Below are 24,245 nucleotides of genomic sequence, written 5' to 3'. Positions count from 1 at the left end.
AAAGAATGCGGGTTGAAAAACAGGCAACAGGGCATCTCTTTACCTTTGAAAATACACTTTTCATGGCCCTAACCGTGTTATCGTATGAATTAAAGTGTATTATTGAAAAGTGGCTAGGACTGCTAGGTTCATCAAAATCACCGTCCTCGTGCTCTCTGGCATCGCTTTCCTTATACTAAAGCTAATCTGATCAGAAGACTCATCGTTATTAATGGAATGCCTTTTTCTACTATTGGTCGAATTGAATTTTTACGTTGTTTCCATTTCGTTCGCGGTGTTGACTAGGAAAGTTTGTTGAAGATTTGAATATGGGAAATAAATTGACGCCAAATCCAAACCATTAATCGATTGCGCGTGCGCGAACTGGACAATGTTCAGTAGAGTGGCAAAACGACTGAACAATTTCTGTATAACATCAGTGAACAAAAAAAATTTAATCCTGTCACTGAACATTTTTGGCTGCCTTCAAAATCGACTGAACAACATTCAACATCGCTGAAGAAGACTGGACAAGGTGGCAAAACGACGCAACATTTACGCTGGACATTTGTCCAGTCCATGTTCAGTGATAATGTCCAGTCGTTTTGCCGGGGCTTAAGATTTTAACCTGCTCCGATGTCTTTTTACTTAGCTTTTGCTTGAAGCTGGTCATGTTTTTCCCTAAGCACAAGCTATTGCTAAATGTAATAAATTTAAAAGTCCAAAAATTAGAGTTCACTAAGCGATTTGCTCTGTGATGTGAAGTAATGAAGAGGACATACGTAGAACAAGGGAAGAGCAAGAAGACTTCAATCAAAGGTGGTGCACAGAAATTTCGCGAGGAAAAGCTGCGAGACTTAAAAAAGGATTCAGCTACGATACAAAGCTTTTTTTATCAAGCAAAACAGGGGTATGGTGCTACACGATATAATTTCAACAGGGGTGCCCGTTTTCTTTTTGGGGTCAGAAATTGACAAATCGATATTTTTGGGCTGCTGTGAAAATCATTGTGGTTTTCCGGAGGAATAGAAAATTATTTGTCACAAGTTGAGTGTGAAGCTTTTCCACTTTAAATATATAAAGAACAGATTACGTGGTAACTTTTCGCAGCCAAACCTAGAGTCCTTCATGTTGATGTTCTTAGAAAAACACCTGTTAGATGACATCTAGAACGATCACATTATCAACAAATAGTTTACTGTATTTAGAAAGAAAGTCAAACCAATGAGTCAAAATTTTTGTTTATTTATTATTTAGTTAGCAAATGACTTACTGAACATGTTCTGTTAACCAGCATTCATCCATGCACAAAATTACTGAATTTAAAAACTTGTTTTCCTTACAGACTAACATTTACTTGCATTTTCCGAAGAGTTTTTTATTTGCTATTTTTGTGGGCCGGTTTGATCAAAATTTGCCCAGGCCAAAAAAATTAGCCAGTCCGCCTCTGCTTCGACAGACATTCTGATAACTGCAACATCGCCTGTAATTGTGATGATTGAGTGCAAGAGGTATGAAGTCATGCTTGGCATGTAAGTGCTATTTAATATTGCACTCTCTAGCTGCTGTAGAAATTGGAGTTCATTGCCGAGCGACAATGCTGACGAATCGACGGTCTTTCATTGCTGACGAAAGCTCCTCTTCAGTATAGCTTCTTTGAAGAAAAATGTTTACTAGAACATTTTCCTTCTGCTTGCATTTTGTTCAATACTTAGTTTCCCAGGCGTGCAATAATATCAGCTCAAATGACATTATTGAGTTGCCGAATAACACAAAGGTCAAAAAACTTCAAAATCGAGGTAAAGCAACCTAAATTATGACCATGAGCCTTTGAATTCCACGTGCTTGAAAACTGCAAAACCGCCATTTTGATGACGTCATGCAAACTTTAAATAGCAATAACTCGTTATCTGCAGGTCTGATAGAGTTTATTCTTTAGAACTTTTTGCTCCTATTACAATGCCAAACAAGATGGTTGAGCGATTTTTCGAAAAAGAGAATTAAAAATTTTAATGACCGGGGAAAATGACGTCATCGATCACGTGATTTCTATTGTGTTGCAAAAATGTATCCAAGGCTTAAAATACTAGGCAAGACTTAAAGTACCCGAATCAAGAGCAAAAACTAAGGTAAGGCACTTTGCTCGATTTTTGTTAAAAATTCCATGTCTAACATCCTTGCTTATCAGACATTAACAATTGAATCAATGTCCCACAAAACCGGTGACCCGTGTCATTCATTGCCTTTAAGTGCATCAATGTCCTATAGAACCAATGCCGCGTTGACATAAATGAACCAATTCAAGCTAAGGTTAACCAAAACAAATAACAATATAGATCAAGGTTTGTGCTACCTAGTTTCATTCGTGGTAATTAATTAAACTAAGCTATCCATTTACCCGCTACAAATACCACAATTTGTCAATAATACGTCATGTTGATACTGTTTTTGAATAATTTACGATGAAGATAATACACTATTATAAAGCCTGGTTTCCATAAAAGTTGCCGAGGTCGCTGGGGTCGTCGGGTCGCCGAAAACTGAGTTCAGCGACCCCAGCGACTCCAGCAACAGTTTGCCTCCATTTGGTCGCTGAGGGTCGCTCGATTCCAGTACAACGCGGACCAGAGATCTGGGCCTATCAATTAAGATTGCGCGCGAGCAATGTCCTGCAATTGGCGCGTAAATTCACAATTTCTCAATTTGTCAACATGGCTGCATTAAACTCAAAATTTCTGTTTCAAACTTGCAAGTTTTTAGTCCTATCCTTGTTGAGACGCGTTTTAAACAGGAGGCCAAAAAGAAGACATCGATTCTGGGTAAGAGAAATTTTCAAAAAGTTCCCAGCCTGGAGCATTCCACACACTGACCAAGGAGCTTCGATTAAGTGACAGAGAATCCTTTTTCAGGTGAGATTGGCAGTTTAAAAGATCTTGCTATCAACATTATTTATTACTTTATTTCATTATTTACATGCAAATTTTTCACCGATCTTCACCCAGCAGTTGAGTTTAACAAATTTATTTTTATATTTAGGCTATTTTTTCTCTTATAAACCCAAAGAAAATAGCCTCACTTCACCGACTTAAAATTGTAGATCTTGCGCTAGCGCAAATAATTATTCTCGTGCGTAGCCCAAACCAGATAAGCGGAAGAAGATGAAGTAAAATCAGGCTCCAGGACAATCGAAAAAAGGTCTTTTTGATGGAGCTCCAAAGTGATAAAGGAACTCATTGACATTTTGCTGGATTATAAAAACAAATGTGCATACAAAAACACAGATTTTGATGACGGAAATACACGTATTCGAAAATACATATATTCGCAAAGAAATGGTGAAAATATATGATCGATTCTTTGAGCTACCGGAAGAGACATCTCCTTTCGAACCTCTTTCTAAAATGACAGCCGTTGAAAAAGCAGCTGACGAAAAATAAAGCAAAGAAGAACGTCAATTGATAAGAACTGGGTACACTAGGATAAAACAGAAAGTAGCAGAAGCACGCCAGTCATTCTCAAAACCTATTATCAGTAGTCAAATTTGGCGCCAAATTGAAACAGCCCCGGCAAGCCGAGGCTATTTTTCTCTCATATGAACAAAGCCTGAAAATAGCCTCACCAAAAAAATAGTATCGGGTAGCCGAGGCTATTTTCTCCATATAAACAGAGCCCAAGTGCCCTGGCATATCCTGCCCCGGCGAGTTCCCCTCTGAAATAAATTGGGCAAAATCCTGCCCCGGCCAAGGCAAGACTCTCCACGGGACAAAATAACTGTCCCCGGTATAGATGACCTCGATCAAAGTCGTCGGTCACAAGTTTGCAAACCCCGGTACCAAAAGTGTTTCAAAGTTTCCCCGGTCACAAGTTTGCAAACCCCGGTACCAAAAGTGTTTCAAACTTTCCCCTGCAATCCAACCTATAGCAAATTATTTGACTGTAAGTCTGCAGGGAATTTACCTATAGCAGGGCCTCCGACGAAGGGGGGGAAGGGGGTCCTTGGCCCCCCACTTTTTTGCAAAACAATAGAGTTTTTTTCAAAATCTTTTGTTATGGGTGTTAAATTTTCCCTTGGCCCCCGCACTTTTCAACCTTTGTCGGAGCCCATGTATAGAATGTCAGGCGCAAAGAAGAAAGAGAAAGAAAAAACAAACGCAAACTGGAGGAGCTTCTCTGTCACACGCGTTTATATAATTTTTTACAGAAGTCGATGATTTCAAGATTTCTTGTTGATACTAATAAAAAAATCAAGACTCTCCTTTGGTAGAATTGGACCATGTGTCAAATTTCCCTCCAGAAGAATCGTTAACTGAAATTCACAACGAGCTCCAGATCTTTTTTACATGCAAAAAAGAAATCCAAAGATGAGAAGAGGGGCAATTGACTATTATTTTGCTGGTTACCTGGCTTTGGAAGTAACGCAAAATCATTCTATTTTCAAGACCACGGCAAAATGGTATCAGTTGTTTTTAACTGCTGCAATCTGTTTGCAAAAATAAAGGAATTTTCAGTACAAATAGGAGAATTGCTTTAGTAAAAATTACTTAAGACAGTTCATTTTCCAGCGAACGAGAATCATCAAAATTTATCATTTAGTCGTTAGTCGGTTATCATTTTATTAGCTTGTCAAAGTTTCTATCCATACGAAAAAGTTTGTAAGTGCGAGTTGGACATTTGATAAGCTGCCCGCCCTGTACTTTGGCACGCATCGCCGTAATTTTTTTATCTTTGCTTTGCAGAAAGTTAAGAAAACCCTATTTTTTCAAAATTATCCATAAAACCTGTGAAATATAAAACCACTCCTAAAGTGAGGCCCCGTTCACATTGCTACGGATTCCAATGAAAAAGGATAAAAAAGTATCCGTTTGTGCCTTGCGTTCACACTGCTCCGCTGTAAAAACGGAGACTTTTGAAAACGCACTTTGAAAACGGATACTTTTAAAAACGGAGACTTTCGAAAACGCAAAATGCAGTGTGAACACCGAAAACCGGATACTTTTGAAAGCGATAACAACAACAACAACACAGCAAGATGCTTTGACCGCGCCAATTTGAACAAATTTTCTTAACATGGCTGATACACTCGAAGTTAGTAAGAACACTGCTTGGAGGAATATTAGTGGCAGTGAGTTGTTTGAAAAGTTTATTAGCAATCGCAAGGTCTGTCAGTTCGTAGCGTTTTCCTTTTTATCCAGAGCGGAGCAATGTGAACGCTTCATCGTTTTCATACCGTTTTCAAATGTATTCGGAGCAGTGTGAACAGGTAAAATGGATTGATATGAAAACGGATAAAAACGAATACGGAGCAATGTGAACATAGCTTGAATTTTTTAGTATTGCTGTACTCTATCTATGACTCAAACGTACCAAAGATTTTCACTTTGCCGATATTTTGACCCAAAAATTGCGCGTAGTTATCCATGCGCAAAAGTTCGAAAACTATACATCAAAATGTTGCTAAGGACGAGACGGGGCTAATTTGAAAATCAGAAGCGAGGCTAAGGACGAGATGGGATAGCAAGGAGCTTTTTCTAGAAGAGATACAAACTTATATAATTAACCACAGTAAGACTATCTTCAAAATTAAATATGAATATCATAGATTTCCTTTGAATCTTTTTGAGGGGGCATTGCCCCAGATGCCCATTAGCAAGAGCCGCCACTGACCGAAGCTCATGAGAGATTTAAGGACCTGGGGATTTAAAATGTATTTTGCGGGTTATAAACAATAATTAAGCATGATATAGAAAATTATGATACTTCTATTGGGGATTGAAGAATGTCCTTCCACATGTAGTTTTACGATTGGGGCTTTTGCGGACTCGCAGAAGGAAGAAAATTTCGCAGTAAATATCCTGCTCGGCCTATAAGAAACAATGCGCACAAGGGGTGAATGCAAGTTCCTATCTTTTGTCCATGCACTTTTTTAGATGAAAGATCCAGAAAAATTTGTGTGCTATTTTTTGAAACTTTCTGTTTACTGTTTGCCAATGTTTGAATAGTCGCGAATTGTATAATGTGCAGTCAGTGTCAATGCCAATGTGCTAAAGGAAGATTTGATGCAGGTCAATTGCGCATGCCATGTTTATGTTGTTTTATTTTCCCATTTGAAATTATACTATCCGGTGTCTTCGGTTCAAAGTTAGGGCTCCCCGGTTTAAAATGTGACCATGTTTGCTTTGGTATTTTAGGAATCTGTTTCTGAATGACTCTTAATCTAAGGAAAATAATTATTGTTAATTACAAAATAATTTCGAAAAGCCACTTAATTTTTTTGGGACACTCCATTTCAGTGTCACAGTCATTTATGGTTTTCACATTTGAATTAGAGAGAATCCAGTTAAATCTTTAATACCTGAACGTAAAAAAAAGAACTTTTTTTCCATTACCTGTTCTCGAGAGTCATAGGACAACACACCAACTTTTACTAATGATAAAAATATTTTACTCAAACTGGGGTACCAGGGCCGACGAAACGTATTTGAAGGTAGAGGGACCACAAAGTCAAAGTTTCGAAACGGTCCAGGAAAGCCCGCCATCATGGTTGGATTTTTTTAAAAATTTGGTATCTCCTAAGGGTCTCCAGTACGATTAGGGCCAGCAGACTCAGAATTGCTGGACATTGCTGGATGAGCAACGAAGTGGCAGCCAACCTTGTGCTCTGGAGACCATCTCATGGCCATAAGGGCCCTGGCAGACCATCACTTGACTTCGCCACTCTTCTCATGCAAGAGACAGGACATGGCATCGATGAGCTCCAGAGTGCTATGAGCGACAGCAACAGGTTTGGGGTGCTGTTGTTGCTGGTTCGGGCGCGCCCGACCGATGATGATGATGATGATGATGGCATTTTAAAGACGGCCAGAAACTGTTCTTGGAATAGATTTTAACGGAAGGAAAATCCGAGGCAAAATTTTCAAGCTTTGTTTTATCAAGAGGTCGCATTAGATTCGTCAATGGTAATGTTGACACGAAAAAGGAAAGGTCTTGCAAAGTTTTAAAATAACATTTCTAATCTAGATGTTGATCAAACCTTTTTTAGACTTAAAAAGAAACCAAATAAGAAAAATAAATGAAACACAATTTATTTCAATAGAAGAACTATCGACTAGAAACAGATACTATGCAATTTTGTACAGTTGGGATGTTATTTTGTAAAATCTGATCTTAAATTATCGGGCTGGTCAAAACGAGTTTGAATAGAATTCATAATAGCGTCTAAATCTTCCCTTTCTTAGCATGAATGGATTGTCGATACAATCAGACTTTGAACCTTTTTTGATGATACTTAAAAGGAACAAATCTGCTGAAAAAACATTTGTCATTTTGTTTAAAATTTGTTCCCAGCAGTTCCTTTTTTTCAACAGCTGAAATCTTCCTTTCTGTGACAAATAGATCATTTTCCGTTAACAAATAGACCTTGTGAGCCACGTTTAGGCCATAGAAAAAAACGAAACTCCATTATTTGGTGTTAGCACCAAGTTATCCTGGATCAGGTTTCTTGATCCATTTCTTAAGTCAAGGTATTTCTCACTGTACATCGTGGACAATGACCGATCTCTTCGATAAAATTCCCATTTTAAATTTTCTCTATTTATTCTATGGTATAGAAATCGTAACCAAGCTTAAGCTAAGGCCATATTTAAGGGAGTACTAAGCACAGTTACTCGTTTCTTTGCATTTTTCGCAGAAAAATGGGGAGGCCATGAACCCCTCCCCCCAGCCCCCCGGTTTCACTGGTCCTGATACTGAAGGTAAGCTCTTGTGTTTCTTAAAGAAAATAGGCAAAGTTGTAATAATCATTTTTTGTTTCATGGAAGCAGAGGGACGAAATTTGTCCCTTTATGATGATGTCAGCAGCTTTCCGCAACGAAGATTCCCCGAACTTCGATGACGTAACAAGGATGTCAAAACTTGCGTGCGCATGACTGCGGTCCTCGCTGTTCTCTCTCTTTCTCGCCAGAAAAGCGTTGTTCAGCTTTGATACGGCGTCTCATCAGACACACACACCTTACAAGAATATTCTCAATTCATTGATGTCAAGTAACAGCAATTCTGAGTCGTGCTCACCACCAAGCAAGAGGCCAAGGACTTGTGCAACGCAGAACGGTCTACCAGGGCAATTTAAAAACGGGGTGAGTTTACCAGTGCAACCTATGATGCAATACAAAGGCCTAAACCTTAGCCTTTATTGAATCAGTTTTGGTCCTTTTATTTTGTATTCATAAGTAAAAACTCTGCAGAATTTACTGTGAATATGTTGTGCATAATGGTTGGCTCCTAGTTTGTTCCCAATATGTATCTTTCCATTCCATTCCCGAAAATGGTTTGCATTTTATTACATGTTTAATTTATTTCAAGTGTAGGTGCTGGTTTTGCTATAACGCTACCCTCCACATAGATAAGTCTTTGAAATGAGATGAAATTCTTGTTCGCTCCACAAGAAAAATATTGGAGCTGTTAGTGTAAGGGATGTCACAAAATCAGCCATTACATAACTAGATATAAGGTCAAATATGCTTGCATAGAAAATTATGAGTTATCGTTTTTCGTGTTTGCTGGTCAAAAGAAGCTTTAGATTTTAGTTAGAGAAAGCTTGAAATTTTCTTGTTGAATGGTCGTATACTTGGACAAAGGGAATTGAAAATATGCATACTGTACTGTTCTCCTAGATTTCTGCTATGAAAAACAGATTTATGTCTACTAACATTTATATTAACCTCCAGAGATGTATACAAGACATTAAAATGGTGCCTGCAGGTGACAAAATTTTATGCACACATCCAGAATCTCAGGTTGTGGTTTCCAAGAAGCTACAGTTGGCACCTGAAGTGTGATCATTCCAAAAGAACAATAACATATTGAATACAATTGAAATTGAAAAGATTGTCAGTACTGTAGAAGAGATAGAATTATTGATGGGGGGTGGGGTGGGGTGGGGTGGGGGCACATTTGTTTAATAGGAAGCAAAGGGATTGTTAATTGTAAAAAAGTATTCCATGATTTTTGGGGGCTTGTGTACCCTCAAGGACTATAGTAGCTATGGTCACCCTCGTTGTCAAATTTGATGAAAAGTTTTACAGGGTTTTGAAAAGTTCTTATTATGTCACAAACACACAAAATCATTTTGAAAAGAAATGTGTTAAGATCAAAGCTAATAAATCAGAAACAGAAAGAGGGATAAAATTTCTTTGCTCAAATGATAAAGCACCTTAACTATTGTAGTCGATGAATGATGCTCATTCAGGCCTAGCCAGTTGAGGAGAGCCATAACTATGGCATCTCTCCAGGCTCTGCTAAAGTGCTGGAGGGGAGCTGCAGATTGCTCTCCTAAATTGCTCTAAAAAGTGAATAGCTCGCCTTGGAAGGAAATCAATTTTGCCTTGTTCTATTCTTTTTTATTTATAAGTAGCTCATCTGGAAATTATTGAAAAGCTGTTTAAAGCTCCCCTACTCAAAGTCTTATGGCCAGGCCCGTCATTAATCCTCATCTCTCTGTATTCAACATTTTTCTCAGTTGGTAGGGCAACAACAAACATATGTGGTCACAGGTTTAAGTCCTGCCCTTGTTGCACAATCACTCTCATTTTCTGTCAGTATTTTTGTCCCAAATCTCATTCTCCTATCACAAAATTTGAAAAGATTTATTGCCAGAGCTTCAAATATGTAAACACAACTTTTTTCATGAATTTTCTTTTTTGGGCTATCTCTTTCCAACAATTTAACACAATAATGAAAAACATACAGTCATATTTATAGCATACTTCTTAAAGCTTTCTGGGCACCAGTCTGTCAGTTATTTGCCACATGTCAAATCTTAAACCAGTATTTTCAGCCTCTGTGCCGTTTCCCAATGACAAATTCCCTATGGAAAGAAATGAATTCTTATCTGCAAATAATGTGCTGTGTTGTGTAGTTGATGATCAGCAGAGTAACAATTTAATACTCTTTGTTATCTACTTTTTGAAAGAGTTTATTTTGTGATTATAGGCCAAAGAGTTACATTTTTTGACATTTTCTTTTGATGTTGTGTCTTGTGATTTTTTCAATGAAAAATTCTGCCATGGATCAAAAAAGGACGAAAACTTCATGAATCATGGATAAAAAAGGATTATCTTACCTTCTAAACAACTTCTAAAATTCCTTCTCATTATTTCTGTATTGTTTGAAAAAATGTTTTGTTAATATTTTATGAACATCAAAGATAAGAAATATTTGTTTTTAAACATTTCAGTACCAAAGCCAAGGGTTTAAATTTAGGGTATATATTTACTAAGTTTTTAAAATGATTTTGAGTTTTGATATTTTGTGAAGATTGGCAGAGGCTGGAATTTCTCAAGCAGATTTATGGAGTTCTATAAGACGAAGGCCTTATCACCTGCTTCAGTATTTTCCAGCTGTTCTTGCTTTTCGTGATGTTGCACAATTCTTAACATCACAAACTTTGGCATCTCGTTTTTCAGTCCATTGATTACTTTAAAGACCAGCCAAGGTGGTTGAGCCATTTCAAATTATGTTTTGCTTCAATTTTCTTTTTTACTTTCTTTCCCATGCATTTATTGCAAGTTATATTTAAGACATCAAGATTGGAAATGTAAGTTTTTCCTTTTGAATATCTTGTAAGTTATTTAAAGTGTAAAGTTCATTTGTATCTAGATTTCAAACATGGCTCCAGGAGATGCAGACATCGATGAGGGCTTGTATTCCAGGCAACTGTAAGTCATATTTCATTCCAAGTAGACTTTGTATTGATCATTTGTTGTTTTTTACAAATATCAGATTTCATAGCATCTTTAAAGTACAAGTGAAGTTAAAGGGCTTTCTTATTATGTTCAATTTTTGGTCTATTTTGAATGCATAAGTTTTTATTTATATTGAATAATTAGGATCTTTATCATTGAATAATTGCTGCAATTCATGATCATCAACAACCAGTGATATTGACAACCATCTCCTGTTTATTTGGTACTGGATGGAAGTAAAGGGTTTTAACGAAGCTGTCTGCATAAATTGCATAATTGCCTACCTAAAAATGGTCTACCAGAATTCTTTGGAAACAGTTTCAGGCTACATTCTGGTCCCAATTCCCATTATTAACATTATATCCACATAAACATAATTGTGTTCTCGATTTAACCTTGTAGGTATGTGCTTGGTCATGAGGCCATGAAAAAGATGGGGGCTTCAAACATTCTGATTTCTGGCTTAAATGGTTTGGGAGTTGAAATAGGTATGAATTTGTTTTGATGAACAGGTTTCTTGATGTAGTGCAATCAACAAAGCCAAAAGCAATGTTATATTGCGGAGTCAAAATCTTTAAAGATATATGTTCTGTTTGAGGCAGTAGAACATCAATGGCATGTTCTCCCAATTTAATCAAATTTCAGTTATATAATAGATAAATGTACATATATTTATATTTATTCCAGATTGCGTTGTCTATTCTGACTAAACAGTGCTCGATGTGCAAAAGCACAGAGACATGTTTTTTTAAAAAATATAAATAGATACTCAAGAAAAACAACTTGGTTGGCGTTTTGCTGTAAGCTTCTTCAGAATGAAGCTTACAGCTAAACCTCTCTATACTCATAGAAATATGTCTTTTGATACTTCCGTAGCACAGTGCTCAATACTTTAGCACATAGAGCGTGATATATCATAGAGTTGAAGAAAATAAGACTACATGGTTTATCTCTACAAGCCTGTTTCGTGAAAAGTTACTCACGAAACAGGCTTGTAGAGATAAACCATGTAGTCTTATTTTCTTCAACTCTATGATACATATTTATATATATATAATAAAATAGAATATATACTAGAAATGAGACATGTTCTCCGTTACTCCGAGTTTCGTGCTTACACACTCATCAGATAGTCTGTCTGATGAGTGCGTAAGCACGAAACTCGGAGTAACGGAGAACATGTCTCATTTCTAGTATATATTCTATTTTATTATATATATTGCTCTGTGCTTTTGCACATCGAGCACTGTCACGTCAGAATAGACAACGCAATCTGGTATATTTATATATATATGTATTTGTTTTTCTTTGTACGGGATTTATATACCATGACACTGCCTTTTAAATTTGAATGGGAAACATACATGCTGGGAAGACGCTACCTTATGTAGTCATAGCCAATTTATCAAAGCTCAAGTTAAGAATGAATCAAACAATGTCTGGGACTTTAATCAGTTTGTTGCTAAACAAATCGAAAGCCAGCGGTGAAGCCTTGTTGTTGGTGAAGGCCCTGCCCTGGGAGAGAGGGCTGGAGGTCTTCGGAAGGAGTTGCGATGCTCTAAAGACTCTCAGAAAAAGAGGCTACGCCCATAAAAATACGTTGGAATCAGGATTGCAGTCCAACTTCATTCTTGAAATTTCTTCAAACCAAAATCAAACATCAAGAGAAGCTGGAATCAATCCTACTTTACTTAAAAAAAATAATCAGTTAGCCTAATTTCTTAAATTATAAGGAGGAAAGCTAGATACAATATATGAGGTTTAAATGTTTAAAATGATGATGATTGATAATAGCTGAAGTTAGTTTAAAAAGAGAAAAACAATAATATTTATAAATATATATGTGAAAAATCATAATACATTATATCTTAATTTATAATATTTTAATTATATTATGAAATATTTGGAATATGATATATTTGTAATATATGTCTTAATACTATATTTGTAATAATATGTTATAATTTTTTATTTATAATCTATTATAAATATATATAATAATTTATCAAAATTTCAGAAAATGGTAAAGATTTCAATTTTAATTTGTGGCATTCTTTTGGTGATTTTGTTAGGAAAATTGTTCTAAAATGGAGCTTTTTTTTTACATTTTCAAGGATAATTATTGGTTCTGTGTTCATTATAGTTAGCTTTCCAGTGTCATAATTTTTTTAATAATGATTTAAAATATAACGGAAAAGTAGAAATGTAGAATTTTTTCAATTCAATAAATAGCAAAGAATGTGATTCTTGGTGGAGTGAAATCTGTTACCCTTCATGATGCTGATGTATGCACAATGTTGGACCTTGCTTCTCAGGTAATTTTATTTATTTATTTATTTGTTTAAAGTTGGCACAATATCTAGCTACACTGAAGCCAATTAAACCCAACAAATTGAATTGCCTTGAAATTGCTAGGGATCAACGAAGAAGCATTTTTGGAAGGGTTGTTGTGCTATTGCTAAAAGGATTTGATTAGGTGGAACTGGAGAAAAGAAAAAAAATGGTCTAGTCGTGAGAATGCACCTCAAGGAACCTTACTTGTATTAGCACAAAATATGAATGGCTAAATATGCTACTCTTTATCAAACACAAGATTGATAATACCTAGGTAATCACATAAAGATTTTTGGTTCTCAGGAAATCTTTAAGGCCCTGAAACGACCAGCTTCTAGAGGTTTGGCTGTATCCTACCAAATCTGAGCCTCCTAAATGGAGGAAATTTTTGATTGGATGTTGTTAATATCAGAAAATTTTAAAGACTTTTATTTTTGTAACATCTGATAAAAGTGTCTTTGAAATAGTGAAGATTCCTCTTTTGTAATAACAGATTAAGCATCAATAAGTTGATTTTTTAATTTTGTAAATATTCAGTTGGCAACTGGCTTATTTTATTTTGATCTTGACAGTTTTATTTGAGCGAACAAGATGTTGGAAAGAACCGAGCTGAGGCATCCATTGCTAAACTTGCTGAATTGAATAGCTACGTTCCCCTCAGCATTCACAAAGGGGAATTAACAAATGATGTGCTAGCAAAGTACCAGGTAACTTCATAACAATCGTGTTTCGTTTACAAGTTTGATAACAGTTTGATCCACCTGTTATATATCTCACTGTTTATCGGTCTGTCAAATGGTGCTCGATTCGGTAAAGGCAGAGCTGTACACGCATTGCTATATAGAACAGAACGGTTGTGAGTTGCTACATTGCATTTCTCATTTAAAGCGATCATCAAGCAAACTATTTGTCCATGATGGAATTTAAAGCCATTGAATCGTGGTAAATAGGCCTTCTCTATAGGGGCTCACTTGGTTTCGGCGCGATCTCTGTAGTTTTATGTGATAGCGGCATCTGTTGTTAACAATTTGCTATTTTTGGAAGCTGGTTTGTAAATCAGTACGAGGTGAGTTCATGTGATCAGTGTCAGGTCCACCGATAGCATTGCAGCACGAAAATAACGACTCAACATATTTAGGTATTTCCTCTCCTTTTACCATCACTCAATGCTTTTAAAACGTGCAACTTAGTGTTGCAACTGAATTCCTCAAAGTGTAATCCGTAATCAAAAACAAAATGTTGATATCGTGTGGATTTCGTTGGCATGTTTGAAAGCTCGAAAACCACCTTTATGGAAATATTGGATACTTGTTTTTCTATCACGTGTTTAGCAGTACGAAATTGATTGGTCGTTATAAAACTTGTCTGATTGGTCACTTGTTGGTGCGCAGGTGTATTTGAGCTGATGAATTTCGCCTTAGGACCTCAGGTCCGAGACATGCAATACAGCTTTTCTAGAACCAACCAGATGGTGGAATAAGCCTTTTTCTGTTTTACTTCAGAAGCTTTTGAGCGGTGACTTTCTTGAAGAAAATAAATCCACTTATCCAAATCAAAGAAATAGAGAGAGTAGTTTATTAGTTGCCTGATGATCGCATTAAGCGTGAAAGTACGAGTAGCAACTTAGAATCATCTTGATCTTTACATCAAAGCGTGTACAGCTCTGCCTATACGACATCCAGCACTCTATAAAACACTGAAAAACAATAATTTCCATTAGTTGCTGCAAGATGTTAACATTAAATTTGTTTTTGTAGTTTTAAGAATACTGAGAAGCTATGCTTATTGAGTAGTGCCTGGTACTTCCTCTCGATGTGACCACGCGATCTCTAGGCCTGGAACTGTAGAAAGTTGTAAATGTCAAGGACTAGAACTTTAGATCTGTAGTCCGAAACTCCAAACTTTTAGCCATCCTCGAACACACCTTCCTCATTTAATAATTTTTTTTTTTTTTTGTACGATCGGTGGCTCTTGTTTATTTAGCAGTATCTTTAATATATTTTTAATTTTTTTTGTTTTCAAACACTTTTCATTTAATACTTTGTAGCTTTGCCACAGTTATGCCATGCCCGCACTCCGTCTATATTAGAAATTTTTTAATGTGACGTTTTGATTCCCATCTCAAGGTGGTTGTCTTGGCTAACTCGAGCATCGAAGAGCAGCTGCGAATTGGAGATCTCACCCACGCCAATGGAATCAAACTCATTATTGCCGACACGAGAGGACTTTTCGGGTAAGCAAGCGTTCTAACTAAAAGATACCGTAAAACCTTAAATTTTCTTCAAGGGGATAAAGGTTAATTTGAGACAATTGCGTATTAATGTTATCTGGAAGTGCAATGCAAGTAGCTCTTTTTTAAAGCATTTCCATTTTCCAAGATCTTTTGCCAATCAATCATGTTGGCCAATCAATAATCACGTGCATGTTATCACGTGAGCAGCGCAATCCGCCCCAAAAAGAAAAAACTTACTTTTCACGTGATCAATCGGGGCACGTCTGCACAACGAAATTGTAAAACCGTTTGCTATTAAATTGACTGACTGCTTTTCAAGAAAATAACCTGTATTGTTAGCACTCTTAAAGGTATTGTTGTTTTTTGGATATTGAAAGTACAAAAGTGTTTTAAATTGTTTGTTACGTAAAAAGATCATCAGCCAGATTTGAGTTAGTAGCTTGTTAGACGCCCGATTAAAGCCCTCTCTGTCCCGCCTTTTAATTTTTCGATTTTATTCCAAACCCCCGGGAAGCTCGCTATGACCCCTTCTATTTATTTTTTTAAAAATGCAGATACGAATAAGAGTTCAGGGAAATAATTTTCTTTAACTGACAGTAATTCTTGTTACAAATATGTCTGTTGTCTTTCTTTTCAATATCGAAATATGCTCATTTAATCCCCGTTTAAGATTCTCTAAAATTCTATACTACCAAAATTTAAAATCCCCCTTCCGCTCTTATTTGAATCTCTATTTGTTGAATTCAGAAAACTTCCAAGCTCGATCTATTATGCCCCCTCCTCCATTTAGAATAGCTGCATCAGAGTTATATTGTCTAATTTCTTCCTAATCATGAATAAAAAGTGATCCAGATGTCGTATATTGTTTTTAAGCTAAAATTTTCGAAGAGAAAGTAAGAGAATTTGTAGTGGAGTTTTCTGAGGTAGCAGTATGGAAGGAAGTTTATCTATAGATGTAAGACTATGTGGCATTAAAAAGATTTTGAAAGTAGCTTATAGCTGAAAGTAGCATGGCAGGAGTTTGTGAACTTTTCTTGTTTGTTATGTTGGTGTAACTTTATTTTTGTAGGCAGCTGTTCTGTGACTTTGGGGAGTCGTTTGTTGTCAACGACACGAATGGAGAGCAGCCGATGAGCTACATGATCGCCTCTGTTACCAGGGTATGTATTTTGATGATGAGAAAAATTCTACATTTTCTGTAGTGAAAGTACTGTTTAATATGTTTTCAAGGACCCTGAAGAGTTTTAGAAATGTTGAATTTCTTTATCAAGAAGTCAGATGGAATTTTTCTTATTCGCATCCTATATCGATATTTAATAGCCTTTATCATGAAAGTACTATTGATAAAACATAGAGTTGCCTTGAAACGTCACGAGTCACTGTCTTTTTTAATGTACTCATTTTCATACCCTGATAATTTCGCATAAATCATTTCCATAAAATATCGTTTTGCTTTGCATTGTACCTCGACGGAATCGTATTAATTCACCAAAGGTTCTGTGGCACTTCAATTTTTAATGAAGAAAAAGTAGGAGGAAAAATATTCGTAATCGTTCTCTGTGTTGCTTAACGCTCGGTCTTGGGGTTTGATTCTAAAGGTGCCATTTGATAGCGGGACTCTTTAACTTGTTCTTCATTTTTTAGTCCTCTGAATATCAATTAATGTCGTGATTTGTATTCAGCAAAGCTGCTAGATTTGATATTCTTTTGATTAAGATACCCCTAAGCTTAACTTTTGGTCTGAACAAAAATACTTTCTGGGCCTGTCCCTCTACAATGGGTCTAAAATTCCCATAAAGATTTTATATTTGGTTTCTGGTCTTTAGGAATAGAAAGACTTATTTTTTGGTTCTTAGTGATTATGTTTCTGCAGGTAGGGACGGTCTGAGCTGCCTAACCTCAACTCTGAAGTGCTTTGTAATGTTTAGTAATGTCTTGGCTTTACGAAACCCAAGTTTAGTGGCAACATTCTCATCAATTCAATTTATTTTGTGCCCAGGACAAAGAAGGAGTTGTGACCTGCTTGGATGAAACTCGGCATGGCTACGAAGATGGCAATCATGTTACATTTGCAGAAGTCAAAGTAAGCTCATTCAGTTTTGTCTCTCAGTTCTCTTCACGCTCTTCAAGTTTTTATAGATTTTCCACTGTTAATCTTACTTGAGATCTTCCACTCATCTACAATCCCGGACAAAAATATTTGAGACTTTTCAAGGAAAGTTGATATTTTCTTTTTTCTTTGAAAAAAACTTGCCCCCTCCCCAAATTCAATGTTGAATGCATGATTTTGAAGGAGAAATGATAGAGCTAGAAATAAAACATTGATTCGGGGGGAAAGAGGGGGATTCGAATTTACAGGGGCAAGGTAAAGTAGAATTGCATTTTGTCTCAACAGTTTTTTCGGGGATTGTAGATATCGGGTTTTAAAACGTCGATTTCTGGTTTTCATCTTTTACCGAAATTGTTTCCTTGTTGGCCCTTGTTTACCATCTCCCAACCCCTTTACCGGTAAATGTGTTCCCTTACTACCCGCTACCCCTCCCATAGAAAGACTTTTTCCAAAATTGTATTTGAGTTTTCTGTCTAGGTGTTGTGTTTTAACCCTAATCTGGAAATAATGGCACCCGAGTTAATACTCTGTGATGCGGGCAATGTATTTTGCTTTATAAATTCATACCACAACAGACTGTAACCCATCACAGTCTTTTTTTAAGAAAACATTGTGGTTTGATTCCTGAGAGCAAAATTCTCAGTGTCCATTTGGTTGGATGGAATTTGCCTCATTGAAATTTTTTGGAATCCCCCCGGCCCGGGCACAATCACATTGCTTTCGATATGCTCCCTGTGTTTGAATGGGATTCCCTATGGGACCATCCGTCCTTTTGCCGCCTTTTTACCCTTTCCCCAGCAGGTATCATACATTGGCGTTACGAAGGCATCTGGAGCCCTAAGGGAAAACTGAGAAAGGACCCCTATTTACGGACTGCAAGAAAGTCCCATCCCATGCTGTAGGCCATGTCGTATACAATAGCAAGATGTAAAAATAATAATTTTCAAATTTAACAACAACAGTCATGTGCTCGTGTTTCTGATTTACCTATTTCGATCCACAACTGGGTATATATATTTCCTAGCGTAGAGTTTTCGGTCTATGTTCTGACGTTTTGAACTCTGAAGAGTGTCAGACGAAAAGCTTTAGTTTACTAAATGTTTGCTTTTTTCAAGGCCATTTTCAAGTTTTGTACCACCAAAAGATTGATTGATTGTTTTATGATTGTTTAGACTAATACTTTGCTCGCAGTTACAAAACAACTCATTTTTGACAGCCATTTCAACTACCATTTTGAATGTATAACAAGTTTGTAAATTATTTTTTCAGGGAATGAAAGAACTAAACGGATGCGAGCCTAGAAAGATCAAAGTCCTTGGTAAGGTTAACTACTGGTTCTATACTACTTTCTTTCTCGCAAATTTTAATTTTTTTTTCAAAAAATCCCGTTGTAAAGATCAAACAAGTAGATGCCATAATAAGGATCGAAGTGTTTTTTAACCTTATATATTCTTTACTCTGCAGGACCGTACACATTTTCTATCGGTGATACAACTGGTTTGTCGGAATATTTATCAGGCGGTATTGTAACAGAAGTCAAAATGCCAAAAATTATGAAATTTGTAAGTATTCATACTTTTATAGTATATGCACAAAAACTGATCCGATTTTAGTTTCTAGGAATGGGCTTTTGGTAGAACTATGTCCTCCTCAGTATGTAGTTTTGATGGTCAGATGCAGGGGCATACACTTGGTCAAATATTGGGGGGGCAAACCTATTGTTTTAATAAGATGACGTCACAATTCCAATTGTTTTAGAACAAAAGACCATTGTTCTCTAAAGTATTGGGGGGGGGCGGTTGCCCCCCCTCGCCCCCCCAAGTGTCCGCCACTGGTCAGATGAGCTTTTTGCAACCTGACACTGAATATATTCCACTTTCCCACAATTATTTTACTTAAATTTTCTTGAATTGATGGGAAAGACAAGTAAAATATATCAGCTCTCCCTCTTGGGACTTGAGCGGGACATAGTGGTATAACAAGGAGAGAGACATGTCTTGAATCGACTGTAAGATTTTAATGTTTATGATATAATTATGAATACTCGAAGGAGAATACCTCTCTCCGTGCCTCTTGCTACGAATTCTATCAGTACTGACCATTTAGAGGGTGAAGTGTGAAGTGATGCCGGAACTGCCAAATATGGCGAGACTTTCATGGCATTTGTCACGGAGCTCTTAATCCAAATAGAGTTTTTCTGTATCCTTCTGATACAATTATCATTCTAAAGATAATTCATTGTTTTCAATTTGTTTTTTCTAGAAATCATTTCGTGAGGCTTTAGAGGAGCCCGAATTTTTCATAGCAGATTATGCAAAATTCGACCGACCAGGACAGCTTCACATCGCCTACCAGGTTTGTTTTGAACTGTATATATATAGTCATGGAGGGCAAATTTTACGCATTTTTTTTAAACTTTGAAATTTACGGACAATAACAAAGTAATTTGATGACCTGAATATACCAGGTGAACTCATAGCCAATACTTAATTAGCAGACAACAATAGGTGATGAAATCGAAACTGCTTACTAATTATATAATCAAATTTAATTGCGTAAAGCTTAGCCTACCCTTCCGTCAAATTCTTACGCGGCGTCGGCTATATTTTACGCACATCAATTTCTGAATAGAACAGAATTATTACGAATCTTTGTGGCTACCTACAAATTCAAACAGTCCACAAGCCTTCATCACAGACCTACTGGTAGGAAATTTATGTAGAAGGGATGCGATATAAAAACTGAAATGCCAGAATTTTATAGAAAAAATTTTGCTTTTGAGAGCAACAAAAAGTTTGAAATGTCGACAAAACATTTAGCGTTTCAACATCGCACTAAAAAGAGTTCCATTTTTATTATTTTTGAGGGTAATTCTAAGGATAAATAGTCGAGGAATACTCATACTTTTGGTCAATATTATAAAAATTTTGAACACGCGATTTCGCAAAAATATTCTCAATGTCAGAAACGTCTACATCCAAAATTTGATGGAATCCCTTCGGAGACGCCCCTTCCCCCACCCCCCTTTGAGGGGTCCATCATTTTCTACCATTTTAGAATGATAACATATAGTGTTCCTTCAGCCATCCCGTATTTACGCAGTGCTTCTTGTCGATCGTCCGCTATGAATGTCACCTAGAGCTTGGACATAACCTTTTCTTTGCATATTTTTTGGGGATTTTTCTGTTAGCCTTGGGAATTTGGAACCAAACATTTAGCTTTCCTCTTTTTCATATAGGGAACAAAATAAATGTTGCGCCGTCTTTTCAAACCCCGATGCAGTTTTATAAAAAGTGCGTAAAAATTAACCTCCTAATCAATGAATGTCGGGTAATATTTACGCACGTGTTTTCCGAGGAACGGAAGCATATTTCTCAGCAGTACTTGAATAGGTCAAAGGTGAGCCACAAAAGAGTCATTTGAATGCTTAAAAGGATTAGTTATTGTCCGCATGATGCCAGGACAATAAAATTGATGAGTAGTGTTGATAACTTTGTACCTAGGTAAATTGCGATTCATGTCTGCGAATCGCTTTCACAAAGGCTGTCGCGCAAACCAACTGCCAAGTTTTATGTCAACAGAAAGAGAAAGGACTGCTTTGGATGAATAAAAAGTTTTTGTAGGAAACAACAATTGAATTACGCAACAAACTGCCTGCGTAAAAATTACCCGACATGTTGCTGTGCGTAAGAATTACCCGCCGTGACTATATATATATATTTCCCTCAATTCTCTATTTTAGGATTAAAAGCGAGTTTTACTCCAAATTTTATTTAGGTCCTTAGGCCTAAAACAAAGTCTTTTCCTAAAACGACGATTTATAGTAGGTTCAATTATGTTAAGTTATATTTGAATATACTATGCCAAGAATTTTCTTCCAAAATGTATCGGAACCTTAGAACTAGGTTCCAAGAAAATTTTTGAATGGCGATGAAATTTTTTAAGTATGAGAATGAAAGACAAAATAAATTATATATGTCTAAAGTTAATGCAGCAATGGATGTATCAACCTTAAAGTTGTCACTTACTTAAAGTTGTCACTTACATACATGATTGCAATTTGTCATTGTGTACTTTGTTTTCATTTCCCGAAACTATTTTTTGCAATACTTTCGTTTGGCCGAAAATTAATCTCCTTTTTGAGAGGTTCACAGAATGGAAAAGGTTTTTAGCTGTCATTTAGTAATCGTTCATTGTATGCAAATAATTCAAATATTTCCTTCATTTCTAGGCCCTGCAAGCATTCAAATCTAAAAATGGAACACTTCCAAAACCGAGAAGTAAGGTAAGAAGCAATCGTTATCTCCTAACAGCCGGGTCAGGGGATTGCATGCCTGCGAATCAAAGCAATTAAGCATTTGGCATATCTGTTTGCCTTTTTTTTTTATCCAGCTTTTAACACTGTAAATATCTTTCAAAATATAACAACGAAAATTATATATATATATATATCCCTTGTTAAATTGCGTTCAAAAGAAACAATTAACGATTTTTATGTCATTTGTAAGTCTGCTTTTTATACCATTTGTTATTAAGGCAAATATCTTAACATGATCTACAAATTGTTTTATATTTTGCATTTTTTCTTTCACAGGAAGATGCTGATAAATTCTTAGAATTCTGTAAAGAGATCAACGGAAAGACAAAAGCCAGCGTAAATATATTTTGTTTTGTTTTAACATCGAAATGAACAAAACTCTATACTCATTGAGAGACAACTCTATACTCATTGTTTCTTTAACATTTGTTCATTTCGATGTCAATAATGTTAAGATATTCTTTACGTATTTCAACAAACTTCTTGCAGGCAAAATGTTTTTCATATGATATATATAACAGTGAAATAAAATTTCATGTAATAAGATATTTCGAAAGATAGGAGACTTAAATGCTAATTTTGAACAAAATGATGAAAATTTTGAAAATTGTTTGCTCTTTGTATCTATTTATTTCGATATTTCTTCAAAATTTTCGACCAAACGGAAATATCTTCGAATTTTCAGCTGATGAAAAAGTGACCGAAAATAGCAACCTAAAAACATACTAACTCTGAGTAACCTCAGCAATTTTTATCTCCTTTCGTTCAATTATATGTAACCTCAGAAGTGTTAGAAGAATAAATATTTTAGTATTCTCCAAAAAACTCTATTTAATTATTTATCCTTAATTGTTCTTTTTGATGTAAAAAACAGGACGATTCTAATTTGCTACTCCAAGTTTCACGCTTAATGCGCTCATCTGGCAAAAATGTGTAAAGCTCACCTATACGGCATCGAGCACTTTATGACAGACCGGTTAACAGTAATTTTCCTTGAATTTTTTGAAGCCTTACTTATAAATTAATTTGTAAAAAGTTAAAGAACCTGATCATCACGTGAGTATGCTTTTCAGCCATTTTGATTTCATTTTCTAGGTGGATAGTTTGGACGAGAAATTGCTGAGAGAATTCTCTTACCAGGCACGCGGGAATGTCTCGCCGATGCAGGCAGTGATTGGGGGTACAGCTGCGCAGGAGGTCATGAAGGTGAGGCTGCACAATCATCGGTACAATAACTCTAAGACACAGAATAGAGAATGGCCTCTCTCTTGTTTGTGGTAGGGCTAAAAATCAATGATAGGGTTTTGCGGTTTTGTGGACAGAATTTTAAAACTAATAATTTTTTAAGTAGAAGGCCATATTCTTGTTATGATTTTTGTAATATCTGTCTAAATTTTGTCACTTCAACCTACTTTTTTCCTCAGGCGTGCAGCGGAAAATTCCACCCGATTGTCCAATGGCTTTACTTCGACAGTCTGGAGTGCTTGCCCGAGGATGAAAACGACTACCCAACTGAAGAATTATGCAAGTCGCAAAACTGTAGATACGATGGACAAATTGCTGTTTTCGGCCATCTGTTCCAAAGAAAAGTTCTTTCTAGTAAATTTTTTGTTGTAAGTATCTGATTTGAGTACCTGATTTTTGAGAGCTATCTTTGAATGTATGCAAAAAATTTATTGTAATTAAATTTTTCATCACATTTATTGATAATGAAATTTTCAACACAGCGGAAGAAGCTGCCGAATAATTTCTAGCTGTTCAAGTTTTATTACTGAATTCTTTTCAGCCATGCCTCTCAAAATTCTCGTTAAACAGTTTTATGAGATTTACATAGTCTTTATGTCTCGAAAATTTAAGGCCGAGTGAAAGTTTAAGGTAGAATGCAATGTTTTTGTTTTTAGGTCGGTGCTGGTGCCATTGGCTGTGAATTGCTGAAGAATTTTGCAATGATGGGAGTTGGCTGTTGCCCAGAAGGACGAGTCTTTGTCACTGACATGGACACAATCGAGAAGTCAAACTTAAATCGACAGTTTTTGTTCAGGCCGGCAGACGTACAGGTACTTCGTTTGAAATAGGCACCTTCTCAACGGGCACTCATAATGCACATCTTCTCAACGGGCACTTAGCTCATAAGCCAACTAGAGTTTTTCTGATGTCTAATGCTACATATTTTTAGTTTGCTAACCCATTGTAGTTTGTTTTCTTGTTCTTTGTTGAAATAATAGTCATTTCATTCAACATCCTAAGATTCACTTAAATGTGTTTAATGGCGACCTATGACGATCAAGTTTTAGCAAAGTTTTCCATTTAGATAACCATATCAATCCTTTTAACCGCTTTACGTATGTAAGCAAAAAATTGAGTCTTTATTTTATTTTCCCCTGTATTGATTTAAAAATTTGGTTTTTCATAGAAAATGAAATCTGAAACTGCAGGCAAGGCCGTGAAGGGCATGAACTCAGACGTAAACATTGTAGCACATCAAAACAGAGTTGGTCCGGATTCCGAAAGTATCCTTTTCATGGTGCTTGT

The 24,245-nt window shown here is 36.2% G+C and overlaps 1 protein-coding gene across 1 annotated transcript in view; it reads left to right on the top strand.

Annotated features, from left to right (window-relative positions):
- The first annotated feature begins 7,907 nt into the window (after positions 1 to 7,907).
- LOC135686148 (ubiquitin-like modifier-activating enzyme 1) overlaps positions 7,908 to 24,245 on the top strand; it is a 28,229-nt gene continuing 11,891 nt past the window's right edge. The window contains exons 1-17 of the mRNA XM_065202333.2: positions 7,908 to 8,111; positions 10,633 to 10,691; positions 11,121 to 11,206; positions 12,951 to 13,033; positions 13,625 to 13,759; positions 15,179 to 15,285; positions 16,355 to 16,445; positions 17,285 to 17,368; positions 18,665 to 18,713; positions 18,860 to 18,957; positions 19,658 to 19,750; positions 21,627 to 21,680; positions 21,990 to 22,049; positions 22,809 to 22,919; positions 23,138 to 23,326; positions 23,615 to 23,770; positions 24,127 to 24,223. Coding sequence (XP_065058405.2) covers positions 8,013 to 8,111; positions 10,633 to 10,691; positions 11,121 to 11,206; positions 12,951 to 13,033; positions 13,625 to 13,759; positions 15,179 to 15,285; positions 16,355 to 16,445; positions 17,285 to 17,368; positions 18,665 to 18,713; positions 18,860 to 18,957; positions 19,658 to 19,750; positions 21,627 to 21,680; positions 21,990 to 22,049; positions 22,809 to 22,919; positions 23,138 to 23,326; positions 23,615 to 23,770; positions 24,127 to 24,223 — 1,651 coding nt within the window. The 5' untranslated portion in view covers positions 7,908 to 8,012. The remainder of the gene's footprint in view (positions 8,112 to 10,632; positions 10,692 to 11,120; positions 11,207 to 12,950; positions 13,034 to 13,624; positions 13,760 to 15,178; positions 15,286 to 16,354; positions 16,446 to 17,284; positions 17,369 to 18,664; positions 18,714 to 18,859; positions 18,958 to 19,657; positions 19,751 to 21,626; positions 21,681 to 21,989; positions 22,050 to 22,808; positions 22,920 to 23,137; positions 23,327 to 23,614; positions 23,771 to 24,126; positions 24,224 to 24,245) is intronic.

The sequence above is a fragment of the Rhopilema esculentum genome, chromosome 6 (genome assembly GCF_057945365.1).
Source record: "Rhopilema esculentum isolate cy_ngs chromosome 6, ASM5794536v1, whole genome shotgun sequence".
NCBI lineage: Eukaryota > Metazoa > Cnidaria > Scyphozoa > Rhizostomeae > Rhizostomatidae > Rhopilema > Rhopilema esculentum.
The sequence above is the reverse complement of the archived record's forward strand: the minus strand, read 5'-3'. Positions and strand labels throughout refer to the sequence as shown.